The sequence below is a fragment of the Chrysemys picta genome, chromosome 7 (genome assembly GCF_011386835.1).
Source record: "Chrysemys picta bellii isolate R12L10 chromosome 7, ASM1138683v2, whole genome shotgun sequence".
Lineage (NCBI taxonomy): Eukaryota > Metazoa > Chordata > Testudines > Emydidae > Chrysemys > Chrysemys picta.
This window is the reverse complement of record NC_088797.1, coordinates 31,325,671-31,351,156: the sequence shown is the minus strand read 5'-3', so window position 1 is coordinate 31,351,156 and position 25,486 is coordinate 31,325,671. Positions and strand designations below refer to the sequence as shown.

The following is a 25,486-nucleotide window of genomic DNA, read 5'->3' as shown; positions in this document are numbered from 1 at the left end:
ATGAGCCACATTTTGATCCTGTTAACTGGATTTTTTTTTTTAATGTGGATATGTGCATTTTATTAACACAAAGCATGGGGACAAGGAGACAGATTCTTAAATACAACCAGGGCCTCGTCTACATTATGAGTTTAGTTCGAATTTAGCAGCGTTAAATCAAATTAACCCTGCACCCATCCAGACAACGAAGCCATTTACTTTGACATAAAGGGCTCTTAAAATCGATTTCTGTACTCCACCCCAACGAGGGAAGTAGCGCCAAAATCGACATTGCTGGTTCGAATTAGGGATAGTGTGGACGCAATTTGACGGTATTGGCCTCCGGGAGCTATCCCACAGTGCACCATTGTGACCGCTCTGGACAGCAATCTGAACTCGGATGCACTGGCCAGGTAGACAGGAAAAGCCCCACGAACTTTTGAATTTCATTTCCTGTTTGCCCAGCGTGGAGAGCACAGGTGACCACGCGGAGCTCATCAGCACAGGTAACCATGCAGTCCGAGAATCAAAAAAGAGCTCCAGCATGGACCGTACGGGAGGTACTAGATCTGATTGCTGTATGGGGAGAAGATTCTGTGCTAGCAGAACTACATTCCAAAAGACGAAATGCCAAAACATTTGAAAAAATCTCCAAGGGCGTGATGGAGAGAGGCCACAATAGGGACTCATATCAGTGCCGCGTGAAAGTTAAGGAGCTCAGACAAGCGTACCAGAAAACCAAAGAAGCAAACGGAAGGTCCGGGGTAGAGCCGCACACATGCGGCTTCTACGCTAAGCTGCATGCAATTCTAGGGGGGGCCGCCACCACTACCCCACCCCTGACCATGGATTCCAAGAAGGGAGTACTCTCAGCCATGCCTGAGGATTTTGTGGACGGGGAAGATGAGGAGGAGGAGGAGGAGGAGGACAAGCTTGCAGAGAGCACACAGCACTCCGTTCTCCCCAACAGCCAGGATCTTTTTCTCAGCCTGACTGAAGTACTCTCCCAAGGCGGTATCCCAGACCATGAAGCCATGGAAGGGATCTCTGGTGAGTGTACCTTTGTAAATATAAAACATGGTTTAAAAGTAAGCGTTTTTTAATGATTAATTTGCCCTGAGGACTTGGGATGCATTCGCGGCCAGTACAGCTACTGGAAAAGTCTGTTAACGTGTCTGGGGCTGGAGTGGAAATCCTCCAGGGACATCTCCATGAAGCTCTCCTGGAGGTACTCCAAAAGCCTTTGCAGAAGGTTTCTGGGCAGGGCCGCCTTATTCCATCCTCCATGGTAAGACACTTTACCATGCCATGCTAGTAGCAAGTAATCTGATATCATTGCATGACAAAGCCTGGCAGCATATGGTCCCGGTGTTTGCTGGCATTCAAGCAACATCCGTTCTTTATCTCGCTGTGTTATCCTCAGGAGGGTGAGATTGTTCATGATAACCTGGTTGAAATACGGGAATTTAATTAAGGGGAAAGAGGTGGCCATTCCTACTGGGCTGTTTGCCTGTGACTGAAAAGAAATCCTTCCCTGCAGTTAGCCAAGCGGTGGGGGACAGGGTCCATTGGCGCTGAGCTTTTCGCATTTGGCTAGCAGGGATCTTCCCTGATACCAGCCATGCGGTGGAGGGAGGGGTAAAGCGATCATCCTAGAGAATTGGATGGGCGGGCGGTTAGTTTGGTTTCTGCTGCTGCATGTTAACATGAAAACCGCAGCACTCAACGGGCTTTGCTTGGTATGGGAAAGGAGGGGGCTGCTTTTATGAAGGTTGCAGAAGCCGAAAGACAATGGCTTACATGACCGCATGCAAGCCGAATTCTGTTGCCCGGCCCTGCATCTGATCTCTAACGCCAAAGCCGCAGGCACTCAATATTAAGATACAAAATGCCCTCCTCCGTCCCGAAGGCTATCTCAGATAAGGCGGCAAAAAAAATGGACATGAGACTAAATGTTCTCTGAGATCATGGAATCGACCCGCAATGAAAGAGCTCATCTGAATGAGTGGAAGGACACGGTATCAAAGTACAGGAAAGCTGCCAACAAATGTGAGGACAGGAGAGACGAACGTGAGGAGAGGTGGCGGCAGGAAGATCAGAGGAGGCAGGATGCAACGCTGGGGCTGCTGCGTGATCAAACAGACATGCTCCGGCGTCTGATGGAGCTTCAGGAACAGCAGCAGGATCACAGACTGCCACTGCAGCCCCTGTATAACCGCCCTCCGCCCACCCCAAGTTCCATAGCCTCCTCACCCAGATGCCCAAGAACGTGGGAGGGCTCCGTACACCCTGCCACTCCACCCCAGTGGACAGCCCAAGCAAAAGACTGTCATTATTTTGAACTTTTGAAGTGGCCTTTTCCTTCCCTCCTCCCAAACCCCACCCGGGCTGCCTTGTCAGTTCTCTCCCTATGTTTATAATAAATTAATAAAGAATACATGATTTTTAAACAATAGTGACTTTATTTCCTTTGAAAGCAAGCTGTGATCAAAGGGGGGAGGGTGGGTTGCTTACAGGGAATGAGTCAAACAAGGGGGCGGATTTTCATCAAGGAGAAATAAACAGAACTTTCACACCGTAGCCTGGCCAGTCATGAAACTGGTTTTCAAAGCTTCTCTGATGCGCAGCACTTCCTGGTATGCTCTTCTAATCGCCCTGGTGTCTGGCTATGCCTAATCAGCAGCCAGGCGATTTGCCTCAACCTCCCACCCCGCCATAAACGTCTCCCCCTTACTCTCACAGAGATTGTGAAGCACACAGCAAGCAGCAATAACAATGGGAATATTGGTTTGGCTGAGGTCTGAGCGAATCAGTAACGTGCACCAGCAACCCTTTAAATGTCCAAATGCACATTCTACCATCATTCTGCATGTGCTCAACCTATAGTTGAACAGCTCCTGACTACTGTCCAGGCTGGCTGGGTCCCCAAGGATAACTATAGGCATGTCAACATCCCCAACGGTTATTTGCTGGTCTGGGAAGTAAATCCCTTGCTGCAGCTGTTTAAACAGATTAGTGTTCCTGAAGACGCGAGCGTCATGAACCCTTCCCAGCCATCCCACATTGATGTTGGTGAAACGTCCCTTGTGATCCACCTGTGCTTGCAGCACCATTGAAAAGTACCCCTTGCGGTTTATGTACTGGCTGCCCTGGTGCGCCGGTGCCAAGATAGGGATATGGGTTCCATCTATCGCCCCACCAAAGTTAGGGAATCCCATTGCAGCAAAGCCATCCACTATGACCTGCACATTTCCCAGAGTCACTACCTTTCGTAGCAGCACCTCAGTGATTGCTTTGGCTACTTGCATCACAGCAGCCCCCACAGGAGATTTGCCCACTCCAAATTGATTCCCGACTGACCAGTAGCTGTCTGGCGTTGCAAGCTTCCACAGGGCTATCGCCACTCGCTTCTCAACTGTGAGGGCTGCTCTCATCTTGGTATTGTGGTGCTTCAAGGCAGGGGAAAGCGAGTCACAAAGTGCCCTTACACATGCGAAAGTTACGCAGCCACTGGGAATCGTCCCAGACCCGTCCCACCAGTCTGTGCTTGTTTCCCAGGCCCAGAATCTGCGTTCCATGGCTAGAACCTACCCCATTAACACCATGATCTCCAAAGAGCCGGGGCCCGCGGTTTGAGAGAATTCTGTGTCCATGTCCTCATCACTCTTGTCGTCCCCCCTGCAGCTGTTGCCACCTCCTCCGCGCCTGGTTTTTCAGGTTCTGGCTCAGCATAAACTACACAATAATGCACGAGGTGTTTACAATGTTCATGACTGCTGTCTTGAGCTGAGTGGGCTCCATGCTTGCTGTGGTATGGCAACCACCAGAGACAATGTTTTTTGCCCCATCAGGCATTGGGATCTCAACCCAGAATTCCAATAGGCAGGGGAGACTACAGGAACTATGGGTTAGCTACCCACAGTGCAACACTCCGGAAGTCGATGCTAGCCTCGGTACTATGGTCGCACACTGCCGAATTAATGTGCTTAGTGTGGCTGCATGCACTCGACTTTATACAATCTGTTGCCAAAAATCGAATTCTCTAAAATCGGAGCAATCCCGTAGTGTAGACATACACAAAGCAGCTGAGTTAGGGTCTGTCTATGCTGCAGTCAGAGGCTGCAATTGCAACTGGAGCAGACATACCCCAGCTCGTTTTCATCTCGCTAGCTCGGCTCCCAGAACAGTGACGCTGCAGCAGCATATGCTTCAGCATGGGCTAGTCCTGTGACTAATGACTCAGGGGTCCAGACAGGCTTGTACAGCCTGTGCTGAAGTATTGCTCTGGTACCTGAGCTAGCGAGAGTAAAGCTAGCTTCAGATATGACTGCTCAAGCTGTAGTCACCCCTTCAGTCTTAATTTATACTGATGTAATTGAGTGGTCTGGTGGTTAAAACTAGGCATCAGGATTCTTGGGTTCCATTCCCAGTTCTGTGAGGGGAGTAGGGTCTAGTGGTTAGAGCTGTAGGGGCTGAGAATCAGGACTTCTGGGTTTGGTTACCAGTTAGAGAAGGAATGGAGTCTAGTGTGTCAGAGCAGCAGGAATGAGGGTCAGGACTTCTGAGTTCTGTTCCCAGCTCTGGCCGGAGAGTAGTAGATGGGGCTCGGAGTCGGGACTCCCAGGTTCCATTCCCAGCTCTGGACTGGGAGGGGAGGTTAGAGTGTGTTTGTGTTGGGGGGGGTTGGGAGTCAGGACTCCCGACTCTGAGGGCAGTGAAATGTAGTGGGCTAGGGCAGGGGAAACTGAGAATCGGGACTCCTGGGTTCCCTTCCCTGTTTTCAAAACTGAACGAAGGAAATATCCTTTCTGACATGATGGTGTTAGACTGTGGAACTCACTCATACAAGATGACATTGAAATCTCTATGGGTAAAAGGAATATCAATAATACAACAAAGAGTTTTAGAAGGCATATAAACCTCATGCCTCGGGCCTTAAGCCAATCTCTGACTAGCGAAGCTGTGCGAGATTTTTCAACCAAAACTTTTTAGGATGAAAAATGCAGATTTGGTGACACTGCAATGGTTCATGATTTCATATTGGTTTTGCTGAATTGTTCGTTTCAGGGGGGAAAATCCCCAAAATGTCTAAATGTTTTGATTTTTCGATTTGAAACAACTTTGTTTAGAAATTTCCTTGAATTGTTTTTTAATAAAAAAATACTAAAAAATTTAAAAGCGATTTGCAATCAAAGCAAAATCTTTAGTTTGTCCTGCAGTACTGGGCCAATCCTCCACTACGTGGATTAACACTTGCTGAGGATCTGGCCCGAAAGTATTTGCTGAGCTCTTGGGTACCATATGTTGGATCCCAGCAGAGTGCAACACTAGCTTTTGAACTACATGGAGGAGTTACATAGAGTAATTGATTCGTGTCCCCCACCTTGCATAGCAGCAGGTCCCGTGGTATAAATTCCTGCTGTGATTTGGAGGTCAACATGCTGTTTGAAGAGGTTGATTCCCTGCATTAAGTGCAAAATTCAACCCCTATGGAGTTGTCACTGATGCCTGCATAGTACTTCTGGCATGATTAAAACAGTAAAAGAGATAGGGAGGAGTCTTCAAAAGTGCCTAAGCCCCCACTTTCAAAAATGATTGGGAGCCACATTTTCCAAGGTATTTAGGTGCCAAGAGATTCAGATAAGTGCCCAGTGGGATTTTCAGAAGTGCTCAGGTAGATGAGGCACTTAACTCTCATGGGAGTGGCTAAGTCACTGGTGAAAATGGAACGTAGGCTCCTAAGGCACATAGGCACTTTTGAAAATTGTACCCATAGCCCCTACAACAGTTGCTCGTTTTTCTTTCCTTAACTGGCTTCCTTGGCTGAGTCTGGCATGGTGGGTTTCAGAAGGATCTTCATTTCTTGTTCTTCATCTCTCAGATGCCTGGGTCTCAATGAAAAAGAATATCAGTAAATATTAACATTTATACAAGCATCAAGAAATGTACTTGGCTTAAAACATGCTTGGAGCGAATGGGGCCAGATCCCACCTGGTGTAAATTAGCCATAGCTACACTGGAGTCAATGGGATCAGATTATCTAGCTAATCTATCTAAATGACTGGAGGATAGCTAATGTGATGCCAATTTTTAAAAAGGGCTCCAGAGGTGACCCTGGCAACTACAGGCTGATAAGCCTCACTTCAGTTCCGGGCAAATTGGTTGAAACTATCATAAAGAACAAAATTGTCAGACACATAGCTGAACATAATTTGTTGGGAAATAGTCAACATGGTTTTTGTAAAGGGAAATCATGCCTCACCAATCTACTAGAATTTTTGAGGGGTCAACAAGCATGCTGACAAAGGAGATCCAGTGGATATAGGGCATTTAGATTTTCAGAAAGCCTTTGACAAGATCCCTCACCACAGGCTCTTAAGCAAAATAAGTCCTGGGATAAGAGAGAAGGTTGTCTCATGGATTGGTAACTGGTTAAAAGATAGGAAACAAAGGGTAGGAATAAATGGTCAGTTCTCAGAATGGAGAGAGGTAAATAGTGGGGTCCCCCAGGGGTCTGTTCTAGGACCAGTCCTATTTAACATATTCATAAACAATCTGGAAAAAGGGATAACAGTGAGGGGGCAAAATTTGCAGATGATACAAAACTACTCAACATAGCTAAGTCCCAAGCAGACTGCAACGAACTACAAAAGGATCTCACAAAACTCGGTGACTGGGCAACAAAATGGAAAATGAAATTTAATGTTGATAAATGCAAAGAAATGCATATTGTAAAACATAATCCTAACTGTACATATACAAAGATGGGGTCTAAATTAGTTGGTACCCCTCAAGAAAGTGATCTTGGAGTCATTGTGGATAGTTCTCTGAAATCATCCACTCAATGTGCAGCAGCATTCAAAAAAGCGAACAAAATGTTGGGAATCATCAAGAAAGGGATAGATAATAAGACAGAAAATATCATATTGCCTCCATATAAATCCATTTTATGCCCACACCTTGAATACTGCGTCCAGATGTGGTCGCCCCATCTCAAAAAAGATATACCGGAATTGGAGAAAGTTCAGAAAAGGGCAACAAAAATGATTAGGGGTATAGAACGGCTTCCGTATAAGAGATTAATAAGACTGGGACTTTTCAGCTTGGAAAAGAGGTGACCAAGGGGTTATTATCAAGATCTATAAAATCATGAGTGGTATAGAGAAAATAAATAAGGAACTCTTATATACTCCTTCTCATAATAGTAGAACAAGGGGCCACCAAATGAAATTAATAGGTAGCAGGTTTAAAACAAACACAAGAAAGTATTTTTTCACACAACACAATGTCAACCTCTGGAACTCCTTGCCAGAGGGTGTTCTGAAGGCCAATACTATAACGGGGTTCAAAAGGGAGCTAGATAGATTCATGGAAAATAGGTCCATCAATGGCTATTAACCAGGATGGGCAGGAATGGTGTCCCTTGCCTCTGTTTGCCAGAAGCTGGGATTGGGTGACACGGCATGGATCACTTGATAACCTGTCTGTTAATTCCCTTTGGGGCACCTACCATTGGCCACTGTCAGAGGACAGGGTACTGGGCTTGATGGACCTTTGGTCTGACCCAGTATGGCCGTTCTTATCTATCTATCTATCTATCTATCTATCTAATCATGCATATCATTTCTTGTTTGTGCTCTCTCTCTCTCTCTATCACAAAACTCCCACAAGGTGCGTCATGGCTACTGTGCTTGCCTCCCAATAGATTCTACTAACCGTGTCTCCACCTCCTCTATGGTCTCAGGCAATGGCACGTTGAGCGTCTCGGGCAGGAAGGTCGCTGCAATGCCGGAGATGATTGGGGCAGCTCCATAAATGATCAGTGGCAGGAAGGGAATGTATTCCTCCAACATCTTCACCAATGGGGCAATGATGCTGCCCAGACGCGCCATGGTGTTGCTCAAACCCATGCCAGTCTGCCTGTGAATTTGAAATCATAACAGAGCTATTAGCATAAGCAACAGTGATGAGAAAAATCTGGGCTAAGGAGCTCACAGGAACTAAGTCAAGCAGTACTTCTCAGCCAGGCCCTGTGGACTAGTAGAGTGACTAGGGAATCAGGACATCTGGGTTCTTTTCCTTGCTCTGCCACTGACCCACTGTGTAACCTTGGGCAAGTCACTTCCTCTCTCTGTTCATCTCTCTCCTCGCACCCTCAGTCTGTCTTCTCTATTATGATTGTGAAGAGCAGAGATTACTGTCACTATGTGTCTGGACAGCACCTGGCACAATGGGGCCCTAGTCTCAATTTGGGTCTGTGCAGTGCCTTATACAATGGGGGCCCTGATCTCACTCGGGATCTGTGGAGTGCCTGGTACAATGGCGACCTGATCTCAGTCAGGGTCAGTACAGCAGTTGGCACCATGGGGCTCTGGTGTGGTCTCTAGGTGCTAACTTAACAAATGGGATCTTTCCTGGGGGCAGGTTACCACACAAGTGCAGGGTTTCTTGCAGCAGGGACTGAGCTAGCTGGATCTTTGATCTGATGTGGCAATTCCTAGTTCCTAGAAGGGCAAATGTTGGGTGGCTAGACTGAGACACCTCAGAGAGCCCTCACTTTTCAGATGGCACATCCACAGCAATTGCAGAGAATCAGGCCCAGTTGCAGTGTCCTAATGTGGGCATCCCTTGAGGTGCCCAAAATCACTAGTAGAGCTGGTCAGGAAATTGTTTTCCTGTCCCATGATACATTTTGAGATTTCAAACATTTTTCCCATTCTGAATCAGGACGAACCATTGAAATTTTAAAAAATTTTGTGAATTCAACAGAATAAAAAAATCTTGGTTTGGGTCCCTCACATCATTTCATTTTGATTTTGACCATTATGAATTTGTACAAAAAAGAGTTGTTGTTTTCTAATACACATTCCAAAACACAAAGTTGCTTCCAACAAGAAAAAACTGAAATTTTCATTTTGGAAATGTAATTTCCAACCTCCCTTCTTGCCCCCCACCCCCCTCACCCCCCATATTTTTTCCAACCAACCCTTCCCATTAAAAGCTTTGGCTTTGATGAAATAGCTTTTTCCGTCAGAAAAATACATTTTGATGAAAAATTCCCAACCAACTCTAATCACTAGTCACTTGTCCCTGGTCTTTTGCTGTTCCACGGGGCTGCATGTGAAGTTTGAGCTGCACCCTCTGAGTTTTTTCTACATACCTAATCACTGTGGGGTACAGCTCACTCGTGTAGAGGTAGACACAGTTAAAGGAGGCAGCAAGACAGCCTTTTCCAACGACAGCCAGAATGGTGCGCAGGGTCTTCAGATCTTGGGAGAAGCACACAATGGAGGAGGGGTAAGCAGGTGGAAAAAGGCTGAAATGCTCAAGAAGGATCAGGAGCCAGTGGGATGTATCCCCAGCCACTGGTGCCGATGGGGCCAGATCCGCAGCTGGTGTAAATCAGCATAGCTGCACTGGTGCCGATGGGGCCAGATCCCCAGCTGGGGTAAATCAGCATAGCTGCACTGGTGCCGATGGGGCCAGATCCCCAGCTGGTACAAATTGGCTGTAACTCCATTGGAGTCAGTGGAGCCAAATCCCCAGCTGCTCCATTAAAGCCAAAAGGGGCAAGAAATCAATGGAGCTGGGCTAATTGACACCAGCTGAGGATCTGTGCCTCGGTTTGCCATCTAGAAATAAGAGTGATAGTCCTTTCTGTGTTGTGTCTATTTAGATTGTGAGTTCTTTGGGGAAGGGCCTGTCTCTCCCTTTAGGTCTGTGCAGTGCTCGGCACAATGGGGCCCTGATGTCTTCTGGGGTCTGTGCAGCACCTCGCCCAATGATCCAATACTAATAACCATCTACCCAGCTTTGTTTGTGAAACTGGGTCTGTCACCCCTCCCAGACAGCAGCTCATCCACTTCGCAACCATCTTGTAACAGGCCAGCCTGGATCAGGCTGAATATGTCTCTCAGGTTGTTTCATGGGGAAGTGCCATGGGCAACTGGTGTCGTAAACATGTGTCAGCTGCTTCAGTCCCTGGCAGCAGCAGGTTCTGTACCCTGCAGTACCTCAGCCACAGAACACAGCTGTGACGTATCGGTGGGCTTGAGCCCCATTAGCCCTTATGGATCAGCTCTCCTGGCTCTTCTCCCTCCCCTGCAGCTGACCATATCAGCCAGGCTTTGGACCTTTGGTAGGACAAAGGCTTGAACACTTCTGGATCGAACCCTGAAAATCCAGGACACCAAGTAACCACCTTGTGGGACAAAGATGTTGGCTAGGATAGAGAGTCCAGCCAGGATGAGGGTCAAGGCCTGTGTGAACCGGCGCCCGATGAAGCTGATTGTGAGGACTGAGATGAACTTCGCTGGGAAATCAACAGCTCCAAAGACCAGCTGGATCAAGAAGATATTGACACCGAAATTCTGCAGGTCCATGGCCAACCCATAATAGGCAAAGCTGGTGGAGAACCTGGGATGAAGCAGACAGGTATTGATGCATAGAGAGTCCTTATCATTGAGTTTATTTGTAACAAGCACGTTCCCTTTCATCAATAGGCCCTGCAAATGTGTTTAGTGGTTGGAGTCAAGACCCCTGGGTTCTCTTCACTGCTTTGGGTGGCAGTGTAGTCTAGTGGGTATTCTGCACTGTGTTCTGTTCATGGCTGTGGGAGGGGATTAGAGTCTAGTGAGTTAGACTGGGGAGCAGCTGGGAGCCAGGACTCCTGGGTTCTATTTCCAGCTTTGGAAGAAGAGTGGGGCCTAGTGGTTAGAGCAAGAGGGGACTTTGCTCTGTTGTTAACTCTCAGAGAGGAATGGGGGCCAATAGCTAGAACAGGACACACTAGGCACCAAGGATTCCTGGGTTCTTTTCCCAGCTCTGCACATGGAATGTATCCTAATACTAGGAATAGGTGACTATAGGAACCAGGACTCCTGGGTCCTATTCCTGCTTCAGGGTAGAATCATCTCCTGATGGTTTTCTCTACCTGCTGTCTCCCAAGTGGGATTTACCGAAGTCTAGCTATAACATACTGAATTTTGATCTCGTGGGATATTCAATCGAGATGAAATTGACTGTCACTGACATGCCATGGGATGAAGTGGAGCGTCAGTGGGGCTTAGTAGAGCTGAGCAAAATTTTTCATCTAAAACATTTTTCAGCACAAAATGCAGACTCAATGACATCAAAATGTTTAGGGAATTCATGTCCCTTTTGCTGAATTGTTTCAGATAAAGAAAAAGCCCCACAAAACCAAAACAAAACAAAATCTAAATGTTTTCAGTTTTGGTTCAAAACGAATGTTTGTCTCAAACATTTCTTTAATTTTATTTTAAAAAATCTAAAATATTTAAAATCAAAACAAAATGTTTCACTTGAATCTTTTTTTCAACTTTTTGATTAGTCAAAAATTAAGAAAAAAATGGTTTTCTGTTTAACGCTAAATGATTTTTGTACTGATTTTTCGGAATTGCCTGCGGGTCAGAAAATCCATTATTTGCCCCATTCCTCAGCAAATTGTCGTCCCTGGTTTACTTGCTGCAGGCTGCTTCATGTCATAGTCTCAGCTTCCTCTTTGTGCAAGCACAAGAGCCGACTAACCATACAAAGCAGAGGCAGAAGGAGATCCGGCGTACGACAGGGGTCCGCACCAGGTCGATGAAGGTATAGCTGCTCTTTGCAGAGGCTATTTCTTTCTGCATGTTGGATCTCAAGACCTGGGGAGAGAAGAGAATTCTGGGTAACGGCATGGGGCCTCCATGGTGGGAAAGGCCTGGAAACAGAGCAGGGGAATGGGAGGGAATAAAATTCCAGATCATCCAGTGGTGCCAAAATTCTAGTTTCAGAGGAGGCCTCAGTCTAGACAAAATAATGCGTATGTGTAGGAACGGATGGATGGATGGAGAGAAGGGTGTGCATGGGGATGGATGGATATTTGGATGGATAGAAGCATTTTTATGGGGATGGATGGATAGAGAGGTGTCTGGGGGGGATGAAAGATAGATGGAGATGAATAGAGATTATGTGTATGAGTATATGTTTATAAAAGATAGGTGTTTATGTCTAGAGATGGATACATAGATGGCTGGATAGGTGGTTATGTATGTACGGCTGTAGGTAAAGAGATTGATAGACGATACCTTGTACATGTGGGAATCCCATTGTACGAGAAAGAAGTCAGACCATGGTGAGAATGCCATTGCTCAGGGAACACTAAAGCCAGTTGCGCCACTGGTGTACATGTGCAGAGTCCCCATGACATGAGTGCAACCAGGCTGATTTATATCTGCTTGTCTCCTGTGTGTATATCGGCCGCTGGAGTTGGTGGGAGCTCTCAGCCTCTCTGAGATCCAGTCTTACCTCAATGTTGAGTTTGTCTCCTTCTTCTTTCTTCCGGTTTATCCTGGCCACTCTCTGGAGCTGTTTCACTGCCTCGTTGGGTCTGCCGGCTATTACCAGCCAGCGGGCGGACTCAGCGAACCACCTGGGAAGCAGAAGATATGAAAACACACCTGCACAGAACACGTGCATTGCTCTTGTTGAACTGGGATCAGCCCCACTGGAGCACGGTGCTGTTCTTCTACACTAGGGGCAGTGCCCAAAGCCAGTGCAGGGTACAAGCAGTGACAGAGGCAGCAGGGAGCATGTTGTGGAATAGCCTCCGTGGAACCTGCATTCTCTGGTCTATCTCCTCCCCCCTGCTACCTGCAGCCCCCTGGCGAAAGCCAAGTGTTACTGCAACCTGAGCCTCCATTCCCGCCAGGAGACTGCCCAGTGGCAGCAGATGGTATTGCACCTTGCCATGCATCAGGAAGGAAGGATGGTGATAGCCTAGACATGACTTCAATTCCCTGCTCCCCTGTCACTTAGTCTGTCTCTGTGTCTGAATCCCCTCATCTGTACAATAGGGTAATAGCACTGCTCTCCCTTAGAAGGGTGTTGTGGTTACAGCTGGTCAGCACTTTTCTGCTGAAATATTTTTCCATTGAAAAATACGGGTTTGTTCAAACTGAAACTGTTTGCAGGTAAAGGTCAGTTTCAATGAATCTCTTGATTTAAAAAAAAAGAAAAAGTTTCAGAATTTGTCCTTTGTCAAAATTAAAAGTTTCAACAATTTTGATCATTTACACTAAAAAAAGGGGGGGGTGGAGGTGTTAAAAAATAAACAAGCCCTGAAGACCCAGTCATGGGGCAGAACCCCATTGCCCCAGGTGCTGAACAAAAAGACAGTCGATGCCCCCAAACAGCTTATAATCTAAGGACAAGACAAGCAACAAAAGGTGGATACAGACAGAAGAGCACAAGGAAAAAGTGAGACAATATTGGTCAGCATGATAGGCAATGGTCTCTGCACACCAGCAACCTAACCATCGTCAGGGTTTTTTTTTAAGCCACACAGCAAAGGAGAGTTTGAAGAAGAGTTTGAAGAAGGACAATGAGGTACCTTTGCTGATGTTTACAGGGGAACTCCTCCCAGGTATGAGGGGCAGCATGATAGAATGCACAAAGGTGCTTGTTTGAAAATTTAGCAAGCGGGCAACGGAGGCAGGCATTCTGTACCACTCGGAGTTGGGAGTCGGCATTGTTCTAATGAATGAAAGATGGGATAGGTATGGTGCAGTAGGGCATGAACGGCTTTGAAAGTGAAGATGAGTAGTTTATGTATGATGTGATGAAGAACAGGAGCCAGTGGAGGGCTGCAAAGAGAGGTAACATGGACAAAGCGATGAGACAGGGAAATGATCTTTGCAGAAGTGTCTTGAATGGATGTAAGTGGAGCAAGATTGCATTTGCCAAGGCTGGAGAAGAGGATGTTGCAGTAATCGAGATGCAAGATTCTGAGAACTAGGATAAGAGATTTGTTTATTCTACTTGCTTAAAGTTTGTCTCATTCCTGCATCCAGTGAGAAAAGCAGGGTGGAAGGGGAATGGATCAGAAAGGATAAGGGTGAGCTAACCTACCAGGAGTAGATGAAGCAGATGAAATAGGGCAAAGACACCACAAGCTGCAGCCAGCGCCAACTGGGGATGGCGTAAGCCACCCCAGCCAGAATGCACTGCCCGATTGTGATGCAGTATCCATACATGGTGCCCACAACGGCCCGTGTGCGGGTGGGTGTCCATTCCACAGCTGGGGAGAGACACACACAAAGGGAAAATAATCTCTCTGTCCTTGGGCTGATGACCTCCAGTGGTGAGAACAAGCACGAGCGGAGGCAGCAGGAACATGTACAAACAGCCTTCCCCTGGCTCTTTGAGGCTGAGATGAAATAGCTCCCCAGAACCTGCATTCACCAATCCATGCCTCCTTCCCCTGCTAGTTGCATCCCACCTAGTGGTAGTAGGTGGTACTGCACCCTGCTGGAGGCGCTCCATTCCCCCTCGCCATGGCAACAGCCAGTACTGCACCCTGCAGCAACTCCACCCCCTGGTGGCAGCAAGCAGTACTGTACCCTGCAGGGATACAGCAGCACCAGTCCCCCAGTGGCAGCAAGCAGTACTGCCCTCTGCAGGGTTGCAAACACTCCAGAAGACCCCGCAACGGCAGCAGGCTGTAGTGTACCCTGTAGGGTTGCAGCAGCTCCAACACCCCACAATGGCACACTTATGCACCCTGAAGTACATCAGCCACAATACACAGCTGTTATGTAATTGAATAGTCTGAGTCCCATTAGCCTCTGATATCCAGCTGCCCCTGGGTCCTCTAGTTCCTAGAGGACTTGTATACATTGTATAGTGCAAGGGACTGTCTAGTAATGAGGAGGGCATTCTGCAGCTCCTGGCTGATGCACATGGCCTGTGTCTGTTCTGTAGAAGACATATTGTGGAATATCTGTTCTGTTGTGAATCATCGTCATCTGATGACGGCACTCCACTCTAATAGCTTCCCTTCCATTCTTGGGGACTGTAGGGGTTCATCCCCCTCAGGGGCAGCTGGGAACCAGGCCGCCTCACTTCTTAGGTCCGGTGAGTTGGGGAATTAGCCTGGCTGTGCGGCAAACAGTCAGAACCTCAGGCTCTCAGGCCGAGGCTGAGCAAACAGTTTTAGAACAGCAGGCCCAGGCCCTGGGTCAGGGCGGGGCAGTAGAGAGTCTGTAGCTCAGGCCTTCAGGCAGGGGCTGAGCAGACAAATAAGTTTGCTGCATCAGTGGGGATCTTGACTGCAACACACTGACATTGGCTCTGGGTGTGCTGCAGCCAGACTAGGGTCAGCTGGCCCCGGGCTACTTCCTACCTCCCCAACTAGAGGTACCTAGTCTGGACAGAGTCTTCCAAGGACTCAAGCACCATGGGCTCCTCTGGGTACCCGGCGGGCAGTAGGCTTGGCAATTCCTCTGGGTAACTTGCCACAGACGACTTTACCAGCTTCTCCGGGGGCTGGTCGGTGTCTGGCCAGTTCTCGGGTCAGCCACAAACTGCAGGAGTCTCCCAACCGGGAGCTAGGCCACAAGTGTCTCGCTTCTCCGGTGGCCAGGCCTCTAGTGAGCTCAGGGGTTGAGCTTTTGTACTTCCTGTCCTGCGCCCTGACCTCTGGGGGGCGGGCGCAAGCTCCACTGGTTTCACCCACTTTGGCGTCCGGAGGGGCTCGTCCTCCTCCGGGATGGCTGGGAACCAGGCCGCCTCACTACAGGGACCTGCATGCTATTGGAAGCTGCCCTGTTTTGTGGCATCTCCTGTGCTCTGGCGCTGCAGAAGCACACGGAGGTGCGATTGTCCCAGAGAACTCAGTTCTCGTTTAGGTACCACATTCTCAGAAGAGGACAGGCTCAGATTTCGAGGTGCAAAATACCTCCTAAATATCGTGCTCAGATCTTTGTCAGCTGTAGCAATCAGTGTTCCAAAGGGAGCTGCTGAGTGCTTTGGTAAATCCAGGTTGGAATGGGACCTAGGACTTTTGGAAAATCTAGCTCCCAATCTTTGGTGCTGAGATCTTGGACATCCCACCCATGTGGTGTGTGCTTCTGGTCTCTGTGCTCCCACCACAAAGTAATTTATCAGCAGCGGGAACAAGGCACCTCCATCCATCCCCAGTAACCAGCTCATCTTGTGTCTGGGATGGCAGGCGCCAGACACACTTACACAGAGAGACACCGTTCATCACAATGCCCGAGAAGGCCATTCCGGTCAGGAAACGGAAGATGCAGTAGGCAGTGAAGCTGGGCGAGAAGGCAGTGCTGGTGCCCGTGACAGCCATCTGCAAATTGCACCAGATCAAGGGAGACCTGCGGCCAAACCTGAGCCAAAAAGAACCAAGAGAACACATGAGGGAAACCCAGGATACTGAGGCAAGTGTATTCAGAGTAGGAGTTAAACCTGGTGCAAGGAACTATTGGTGCCATTGACTGGCTTGGGGAAGGGGCAAAGAGGCAGGAGGCCTCAGTTCTAAAACCAGCTCTGTGGCACATGACAAAAGGTTATTGATGAAAATACTTCATGTCAGCCGTGCTGTAGCTGCTAATGATGAGGCCTGCAGGGCTGGATTAAGGCAATCTAGGGCCCTGGCAGTAGGGTTATCCCCTGGCTGGTATTTGACTGTTAGAAAAACATGCAATCTTGAGTTCAAAATCTCAAGGGCTGGAGAATCCACCACAGCCCTTGGGCTGTTGTTCCAATGGTGAATTCCTTTTGCTGTTAGAAATTTGCACCTTATTTCCAGTCTGAATTTGTCTAGCTTCAGTTTCCAGCCACTGGCTCTTTCTCTGCTAGATGGAAAAGCCTCTTATCAGATTGCTGCTCCCCGTGTAGGTACCTATATTAGGGTTACCCTATTTCCACAAGCAAAAAAGAGGACACTGCGGGGGGGAGGAGCCCCGCTCTAGCCCCACCACTGCCCCACTCCCATCCACTCCCTCCCACTTCCCACCCCCTGATTGCCCCCCTCAGAACCTCCAACCCCCCCCCAACTGTCCCCTCCTGGGACCCCTGCCACTAACTGCCCCCTAGGATCCCACCCCCTAGCTAAGCCGCCCTGCTTCTTGTCCCCTGACTGCCCCCTCCTGAGAACCCCCTACGACCCTACCTGTCCCGACCCTTATCCACACCCCCACCCCATATTCACACCCCTGCCTCCAGACAGACCCCTGGGGACTTCCATGCCCTATCCAACTGCTCCCCACCCCCTGATAGGACCCCCAGAACTCCTGACCCATCCAACCCACTCTGCTACCTGCCTGCCTTGACCCCTCTCCACACCCCTGCCCCCGACAGACCCCCAGAACCCCCAACCTATCTAACCCCCCCGCTCCCTGTCCCTGACTGTCCCAACCCCTCTCCACACCCCTGCCCCCCGACAGCCGCCCCCCCAAACTCCCGACCCATCCAACCCCCCCCATCCCTGTTCCCTGACCAGGGCCGGCTTTAAAGAGCCCAGGAATCGGGCTGGGCTCCGGCCGGGGTTGCGGGGCTTGGGGCCGGGCCGGAGGTGCTTGGCCGGGGCTGGGCCGGCGCGCTCAGCCGGAACCAGGGCCGGCGCTGCTGGGGCCCGAGCCGGGCCGGGGGTGCTCGGCCGGAACCAGGGCCGCTGCCCTGGGGCCGGCGGGAGCCGCTCAGCCCAGGCCGCACCTCCCCGGAGCTCCAGCTTACCTGCTGCTGCCTCCCGCTTGCCCCTGCTTCTTTTCAGACTTCCCGCAAAGATCTGATTCGCGGGAAGCAGGGGAGGGGGAGAGGAGCAGGTGGACGGAGCATTCAGGGGAGGGTAGGAGGGGGAAGACAGCTGCGGGGCTGGACAGCATGGTAAGGCTGCAGGGGATGCGGGGAGCCAGGAAGGGGCTTTGGGTGCCCAGCGGCGCTTGGCCGCCGCTTTTCTGTCTATAAATAGCCGACCGGGGGGAAATCCCGGACATTTTTAGATTTTTAAAAATCCCCCCCGGACAGCTATTTATAGACCAAAAAGCCGGACATGTCCGGGGAAATCTGGACATATGGTAGCCCTAGCTACTAGTCCTTGTGAGGCTTCTGCGGGTGTGGTGTGGATGCGGGTACACATTAAAGACTGCTAGTGGATGGCAGGTCAGATGCAGATTGATTCTGGCAGATGCGGATCCACATTTTTGGATCCACGCAGGGCCTAGTCATGAGCGTGACACTGAGCAGAAGCAGAGAGCCAGGGCTTCTTGGGTACACAGCCCAGTGGACAGGCAAACTCAGGGAGTTCTGAGCAAGGAAACTGCCAGCTGCTTCTTCATTTCTGCTGCACTCAATAAACAAATTTGTACCAAAGAATACACCTGACTCAGATCATCAATTCCTCACCTTAACAGAAACAACCCTGCCAGGCCCCAAATATCAGCTAGCAACGTGTACACATGTATTGTGAGAGTTGGCAACAATTTCATATCCAGCTTCTGGAATCCTGTGATTACACAAGGCTCTCAGCTTTCATATCAGACTTTTCTGAATCAGAATGAAAAATCAAAATGTCTGAAACCTGCTTGTGCAACAAAAAATTCCCAAAATATTTTTGTTTCAATTTTTGATCAAAATGAAACAATTCTAACATCCCTGAATGTAGGGTTACCATATTTCAGCAAGCAAAAAAGAGGATGGGAGGAGCCCCGCCCTAGCCCCGTCCCTGCCCCTCCCACTTTCCGTCCCCCTCAGAGCCCCCAACCCTCCCCCCGCTCCTTGTCCCCTGACTGCCCCCTCCTGGGACTCCGCTCCTAACTGCCCCCCAGAACCCCACCCCCTACCTAAGCCTCCCTGTTCCTTGTCCCCTAACTGCCCCCTCCTAAGACCCCCCCCACCCTAACTGCCCCCCAGGACCCTACCTCCTACCTGTACCCTGACTACCCAAAACCTTATCCACACCGCCCCCAGAAAGCCCCTCCCCGAACTCCCGGACCTCCCCCCCCCCGTCTCTTGACTGCCCCCTCCAAAACCTCCCTACCCCTTCTCCGACCCTCTGGCCCCCTTGTTGTTGGCCTTCACCTAACGTCTCTGTGAGCCGTTCGTCCCGGCAGGCTGGCTGGCACGGGAGGAGGAGCGGGGGAGGAGCTCCAGACTGCCAGTGCGAACTGCTGGAGGTGATCTGCGAATGCAGGGAGGGAGCTCTGCTGCAGGGGAGGCGGAGGACGTGCTCTCTCTGGCTGTCGGAGCCCCATGTAAGTGACACCATCCGGCCGGCTGCCCTGTTAGCCGCGCGCGCTCTGCATGGGCGGGGGAAGTCCGGGCATTTACAAATTCCCCCCCGGACTCTATTTTTAGCTCAAAAAGCCGGACATGTCCGGGGGAATCCGGATGAATGGTAACCCTAACCTAAGCCCCATGTTTTTTGCAAATGTGAAATAATATGAAATAAAGCTAAAAACTCACCCTACAGTGTCAGCTCCTGTCCTCTGAAGCTTGACCTAGCTCCCCACCCTGAACGAGGGGGGGGCACCCGGCCAAACCTGAGCAGCACTGGGACCCCGTGTGCCAGGCCACAACACCCTGAGTCGAGAGCCAGGCCCAGCCGCACCGCACAGGACCCCAGGAGCCGCTTCTGCAGGGTGAATGCAGGGCAGGCTCGGGGGTGCAACACTCACCCGCCCCCCAGAGCCTCCCAACCCCTGGTGGCAGGACTCAGCCCCCCTCCAGAGCCTCCCAACCCCCAGGCAAGATCCGATCCCCTGCATGGGTAGCATTAACAAAACAAAAATAACAAGAAATTCCCCCAAAAATAAAATAAACAATTATTAAAAGAATTCAAGAGGCTCCACTTACAGACTGTGATCAAGTCACCCCTTAACCTTTGCTTTATAGATTGAGCTCCTAGAGTCCAGGGCTGCCCAGAGGATTCAGAGGGCCTGGGGCAAAGCAATTTCGGGGCTTAAAAAAGTTGCAATACCATAGAAAAAAAAAGTTGCAATACCATAGAATACTATATTCCCGTGGGGGCCCCTGTGGGGCCTGGGGCCTGGGGCAAATTGCCGCTCTGGGCGGCCCTGCTGGAGTCTCTCACTGTAAGGCACGTTTTCCAAGCCTTTAATCATTCTCGTGGGTCTTCTCTGACCCCTCTCCAACCTACCAACATCCTTCTGGGATTGTGGACACCGGAACTGAACACAGGATTCCAGTAGCAGTCGCACCAGTGCCAAATACAGAGATACCATAACTTCTCTTCTCCTGCTCGAGATTCCTGATTCCCCCAGGAATCAGCCTTGCTCGGCTTCATACCGACGTTGCTCTCACCTGTCTGACAGACGTCCAAAGATGATGCCTCCCGCCAGGATCCCAGCCATATAGATGGACTGAGCCATCTGCTTCAGCTGCCGGGAGTCACACACCAGGTCCCACTGTAAGGGAGAGAGAAAACGAAGCTGGGCTCCAGGAGGAAGACTGGCTTGTGGTTAATGCCCCAGACTGGGGCTGAGATTTTCAGAGCCATTAATGGCATTTAGACAGCCAGTTCCCATAGCAATCCTTACAATTCATTTTAATTTGTTAATTACAAGTCCAAAGCTACCTACTGTGGAAGTAGAGCAAGGCCTAACAGGGATTGGGAGGGGATTTTAATGCAAACAGGTTTTTTTGTTGGCAAGAATCAGGCCAACTGTAACCCTAATAACGCAAGATTTGTAGAAGTGAGAATTGTGTAAGGCAAGTAAAAAAAACTGTGTAAAAAGTTGTTGCGACCTTGTGTAAATAATATAAAATGTAGACTAAAGTCTCAATAAATTAATAAAATAAAATATCAAAATGACCTATGTATAAACAAAATGCAGCTGTTGCTCATTATTGTCCGTAACAAAAGGTATAAATGCTTGCTGTAATTGTTTACCTGTAGAGAGACCTGCCTAGGAGGGAGAGACCCTGTGTCCTAGTGCACTCTCTCCCTCTACGCAATTGCTTGAGATAATAAAGTATCTGACTTTGCTGCACCCAATCAAAAGAGTAAGAACTCTGTTGTTCTCCGACACTACATTTAATGGGAAATGTGATCTGCAGGACATCACAGCCTTAATCTCTCTGAGCCTCAGTGTCCATCATCTGTAAATTGAGGGACGATCATCCTGGTCTCAACCTTTGTCCCTGTGCAGCACCCAGCACAGCTGGGCCCCAATCACAGTTCAAGTCCACAGAGCACCCAGCACAGTTTCAGTTGGGATCTGTGCAGTGCCCAGTGCAATGGGGCCCTGATTGGAGCTGGGCTCCATGCAGTATCCGGCACAAGGGTTCCCCAGTCTGAGCTGGGCTCTGTGCAGTGCCAGGCACAACAGGGCTCCACTCTCAGCTTGGGTCTGTGTAGCATCTGGCACAGTGAGTCTTCGAACTCAGCTGGATCTCTGCAGTGCCTGGCAGAATGGGTCCTTTCGATGTCAATGTAGTATCAAATATAATGATCCCACATGAGGCGGATGGTTTTGAATGGAGTGAGCGTTCAAGAGACTGGGACCCCTACTCCTAGCTCTGACACTGACTTGCTGTGACCTTGGGCAAGTCATGCTATGAGGTGGGATAGTAAAGTTTAGTCACTATTGTAAAGCCCTTTGAGATCCAGGGGAGAGCAGGGCTAGCTCTTAGCATCATTCACAGTTTATTTAATGCAGATTAGTGGATTGTGTCCAGTTCAATTGAGAGGAAACTGACTGCAAAATGGACGGGGGAATTCCCACCCCAACCAGTGCAACCACAGCTTCCTCCTACTCATACACTGAAGGAATCAAGCCTCTGTGAAGCGTAAAGGCCGTGTCCTGCTTTCCTTTACACCTGTGCAATGGCAGCCACTTGAAGCCGCATGGATTGAAGTCGCCTGAGGGGCCAGAATGTAACTGAGAACAGCACGTAGCCCTGGATGAAATTCTGCACTGACTTAGGCTGAAACCAAGCCGATGTCAATAGACATGCAGGGGCTGTTGCTTGGTGCAAATTTTAAAATCAGATACTAAGAAGAGGAGGATTGATAGATAGATACTCTGACCCTCTCTGCCCAGAGGACAGTGAAAATTACTTGCAAAAATCTATGAAAAGGCATAACTCCAACAAAAATATTTTCAACTCATCCACCCCAACTTCCACCGCATGGTTTAGTATCCTTTTCCCAGCCGGTTACCTGCACTGCAGCAGGCCTTGCTCTCACGTACCTCTGTAATGATAGTGCTGGTGAAAATGCTCTTGTCGTACACCCACCCATCAGCGCAGGGTTCAGTCTCCAGCTCGGTTAGGTTTGTGACTGTGGCATTGGAGTCTAGGAGCTGCCACTGCATAGTGACAAAGCGGTGACACTTCTCTGGCTGCTGGTTGCTGTCCATGGGGATGGAGACCCTGAGGAGGTCCTTGGCAGCGAGCTTTCCGGTGAGGTTGGTGTAAGGAGTGTTGTTGATGTTGATATGGACATGGCAGTGGTGCTCAGAGATGGCAGCAGTGAAGTTCTGCAGGAGGTTATGGCTGGCCAGCATGAAAACGGAGATAGCCAGTAAGATCACATAGATGATTTGGAAGCGACCCATCCCCCCGACATGGTCTAAGAGCTTGGCAAAACTCATGGTGCCGGGTTGAAAGATTCAGCACTAACCGTCTGGGTTAAGCAAAAACAATGGGGCTCAAATAACGGACGTTACTTGAATAGGTCGATTACTTGTAAAAATTAAACATTGTGTGATCAAAATATCTAAACAGAAAGATGTTAATTTGAATCCAGCTTGTATTCCACTTCACAACTTCAAAGACAGCCATAAAGCGCAGCACTTCTTACAAAAAGTCAGCTGTTGGCAAATAGTGTGCATGGATTCTTGAGGGTGTAGTTTCCAAAGAAGAGGCATTGAGTTATATTCTCCCTAAATAACCGAGTGTGTTACCCCGTTGCTTCTCCTTTGTTGCAAAAATTCCCATGCAACCATTCCTAGTTTTCTGTCAGCTGCGGGAAAACTCCACACACCTTTTCTATGAACTGTAGACGCATAAGGGAATGGTTTTGCCAAGCTTAATTCCACGTTGATCCTTGCATTTTACCATCTGGAAAAGCAGGTGGGGGTTTATATAGCCCTCGGAGGGTTATATAAGGCCTTAAGCAGGTCACTTGGTTAAAATGTTATGTTGTTTTGCATGGATGAAGTCCAAAAAAGGGAAAGTCTGAAAACAATGTGCCAGATACGACGCTAAATGCTTCCAATGCAGAGGTGACAAACACACTGATCCAACCTGCTAAACCAGATTGCCTTTGGGTGAGTATATTATTCACACCACAGGGCTAGAAATTAACTATGACTAAAAAGGATCCAGATTTAGCTGAGACACCACAAGCCCACCTCTGTCCTGAGTGGGGTGATCAGACAGCAAATGTGAAAAATCGGCACAGGGGGTGGGGGGTAATAGGAGCCTGTATAAGAAAAAGACCCAAAAATTGGGACTGTCCCTATAAAATCGGGACATCTGGTCACCCTAGTCCTGAGTCATCACTATTCTTAAAATATCACTTGGATATACCCACTGAGATTGGGGCCCCGTTGTGCCAGGGATTGTACAACCCCATAGTGCGAGCCATCCCTTTCCCAAAACGCTGACAGTCAAAATAGACAAGACAGACCAAAGGGAGGGTTGTAATTAGCGTTGGTCTGAAAAAATTTAGCAAAAGATTTTTGCAGAAAATGTTCTGCAGGAAAGTGTCATTTTTGACAAATGTCTTAACTAAAACATTTTAAGAAAAAAGATTTGAAAACGAAAAATTGGAGATGACAAATTTCAGTTTTCAGTGTAAAATGACTTTTTGTTTAGAAATCTGAGCTAATTACAGAAAAAATGTTTGGAAAATACAAAATGGTTGAAAGATAAACAAAATGTTTCAACTGATCAAACCAATTTTTTTTTTTTTTTAATTTTGAAATATTTTGAGATTTCAACTTTTCATCCTGATTCCAGGCTGGGAATATTTTTGAAATCTCAATGAATTTTCTCTGGATGGGAAACCTGCCCTGCTCTATTATTATCTTCCTTTTACAGATGGGGAAACTGAGGCAAGGGGCGAGCCAAAATGAGTTGCCCTAGTGTCTGTAACTGAACTGGGGATGGAGCCCTGAATTCGTGAGTCCTCAGCTTATGCATTAACTCTGAGGCCATTCTTCCTCACAAGGCGGCTCTTGCTGTGGTGTAGTGGAGCAGCTACTGAGTGCAAACCATGGCCCAGCCCATTTCTTCCACTTCCCCCCAGGGGTGCTGGAACAATTTCTACAGGGGGTGCTGAGAGCCATTGAACCAAACTGTAAACCTTGTATATGATGGAAACCACTTCAAGCCAGGGGGTGCTGCAGCACCCCCCACAGCCCTAGTTCCAGCACCTCTGCCTCCCGCCCTCCTGCAAACCATGGCCCAGTCCCTCTCTTCTTCCTCCCACCCTGCAAACCAGGGCCTGGCCCCTCTCTTCCTCCTCCCCCCCACCCCCCAATTTCCACCCCTCTCTCTTGTTTCTGTGTTTCCCTGCAGGTGCTGGCTAGTGCTGCGTGGCTTGCAGGAGCGGTGGTTTAAGGTACAACTGATACCCTGGGGCCCACCACACCCTTGGGGGCAGCGGTGCTGGGGTTGCTGGGAGTAGCCAGTGTCAGGGGCTGGATCTCGCAGGGGAACGATTTGAAGGGACTCTGGGACTGGGATGCAATGACTGGTACCCTGCAAGGCCAGGTTAGGGCTGGCATTGCCCAGAGGGCAGTGCGTGAGGGAGGGAGCTGACACCCAGCTACCACAGGGAACGCCCTTGGCAGGGCAACTCACAGTCCTGAGCACAGTCCAAGAACTTCCCCTCCCCAGAACAATGGGATGGGTCTCCTGCTCCTCCCCCGTCCTTTCTCCCTCCAGCAACACCTGGCCTGGAAAGGATCCATGGGAACCTCACTGCACCTGCCCCCTTCTAGGCCTGGGAAAGGGGGGTGAAGAACTCCTGCAGCTGCAGGAGGAGCAGAGATGGGGCTGGGAGGCAGAATTGCTGTGGGGGTTTGGGACGGTACGTAATTCATTGCTGGGCTGGCAAAGTGGCAGATGTGAGGCTGGGGGTAAAGCTGGGAGGGGAACATTTTTTCCCATCCCTCCTGAGGCTTCACGATTTTGACATTTTTTCCCATCTCGCGTTTGGACAAAAAATCACAATTTCCAAAAAGTTCACGGACCGATAAACCTAAGAAAAAAGTCCAGCTGGGTGACTCAAAACATGCCTTTCAATTTCCATCTTTTTCATCTATTTTTTTTTTTTTTAGTAGAAATAAAAAATTCAAGACGGCCATTTAGAAACTGAAAACAAAACGTCTCGTTTTGAAAAGGGATATTCGGACAAGTTAGACACCCCTCCTCCCCCATCTGTAAATCTGGGATAACAGTCCTGACCTCCTTTGTAAAGCACTTTGAGAACCAAGGCTGCAAAGCCCTAGGCAAGAACTAGGGATTATTAACAGTGGCCATTAAATGAGTCCTTTTTTTTTTCACACTGTCCTTTATTGGGTCAGGGGGTTGCCTGATTGGTAAATGGAAAAATCACAATCTAATAATCTAACTAAAATCAATTTACAAAAGTTGAGCATAGTTCTGTGTGAACCCAACAACAGCAATGTAACAGTCTCTCTTCGTAAGAGATCTTTATTTACAAATCAGCTTCAAGTGT

The 25,486-nt window shown here is 48.9% G+C and overlaps 1 protein-coding gene across 1 annotated transcript; it reads right to left on the bottom strand.

The window, feature by feature from the left end:
• Positions 1-2,421: 2,421 nt before the first annotated feature.
• On the bottom strand, positions 2,422-22,963 carry LOC101944102 (solute carrier family 22 member 6-B-like). Its single transcript, XM_008177862.3, has 10 exons — positions 21,987-22,963; positions 20,095-20,198; positions 16,006-16,160; positions 13,888-14,056; positions 12,286-12,409; positions 11,527-11,642; positions 10,181-10,395; positions 9,140-9,248; positions 7,696-7,899; positions 2,422-5,870 (listed from the first exon to the last, which is right to left on the bottom strand). The coding sequence occupies exons 1-10, from the start codon at positions 22,386-22,388 to the stop codon at positions 5,786-5,788; spliced, it is 1,683 nt and encodes a 560-aa protein (XP_008176084.2). The 5' UTR covers positions 22,389-22,963; the 3' UTR covers positions 2,422-5,785.
• Positions 22,964-25,486: the final 2,523 nt, after the last annotated feature.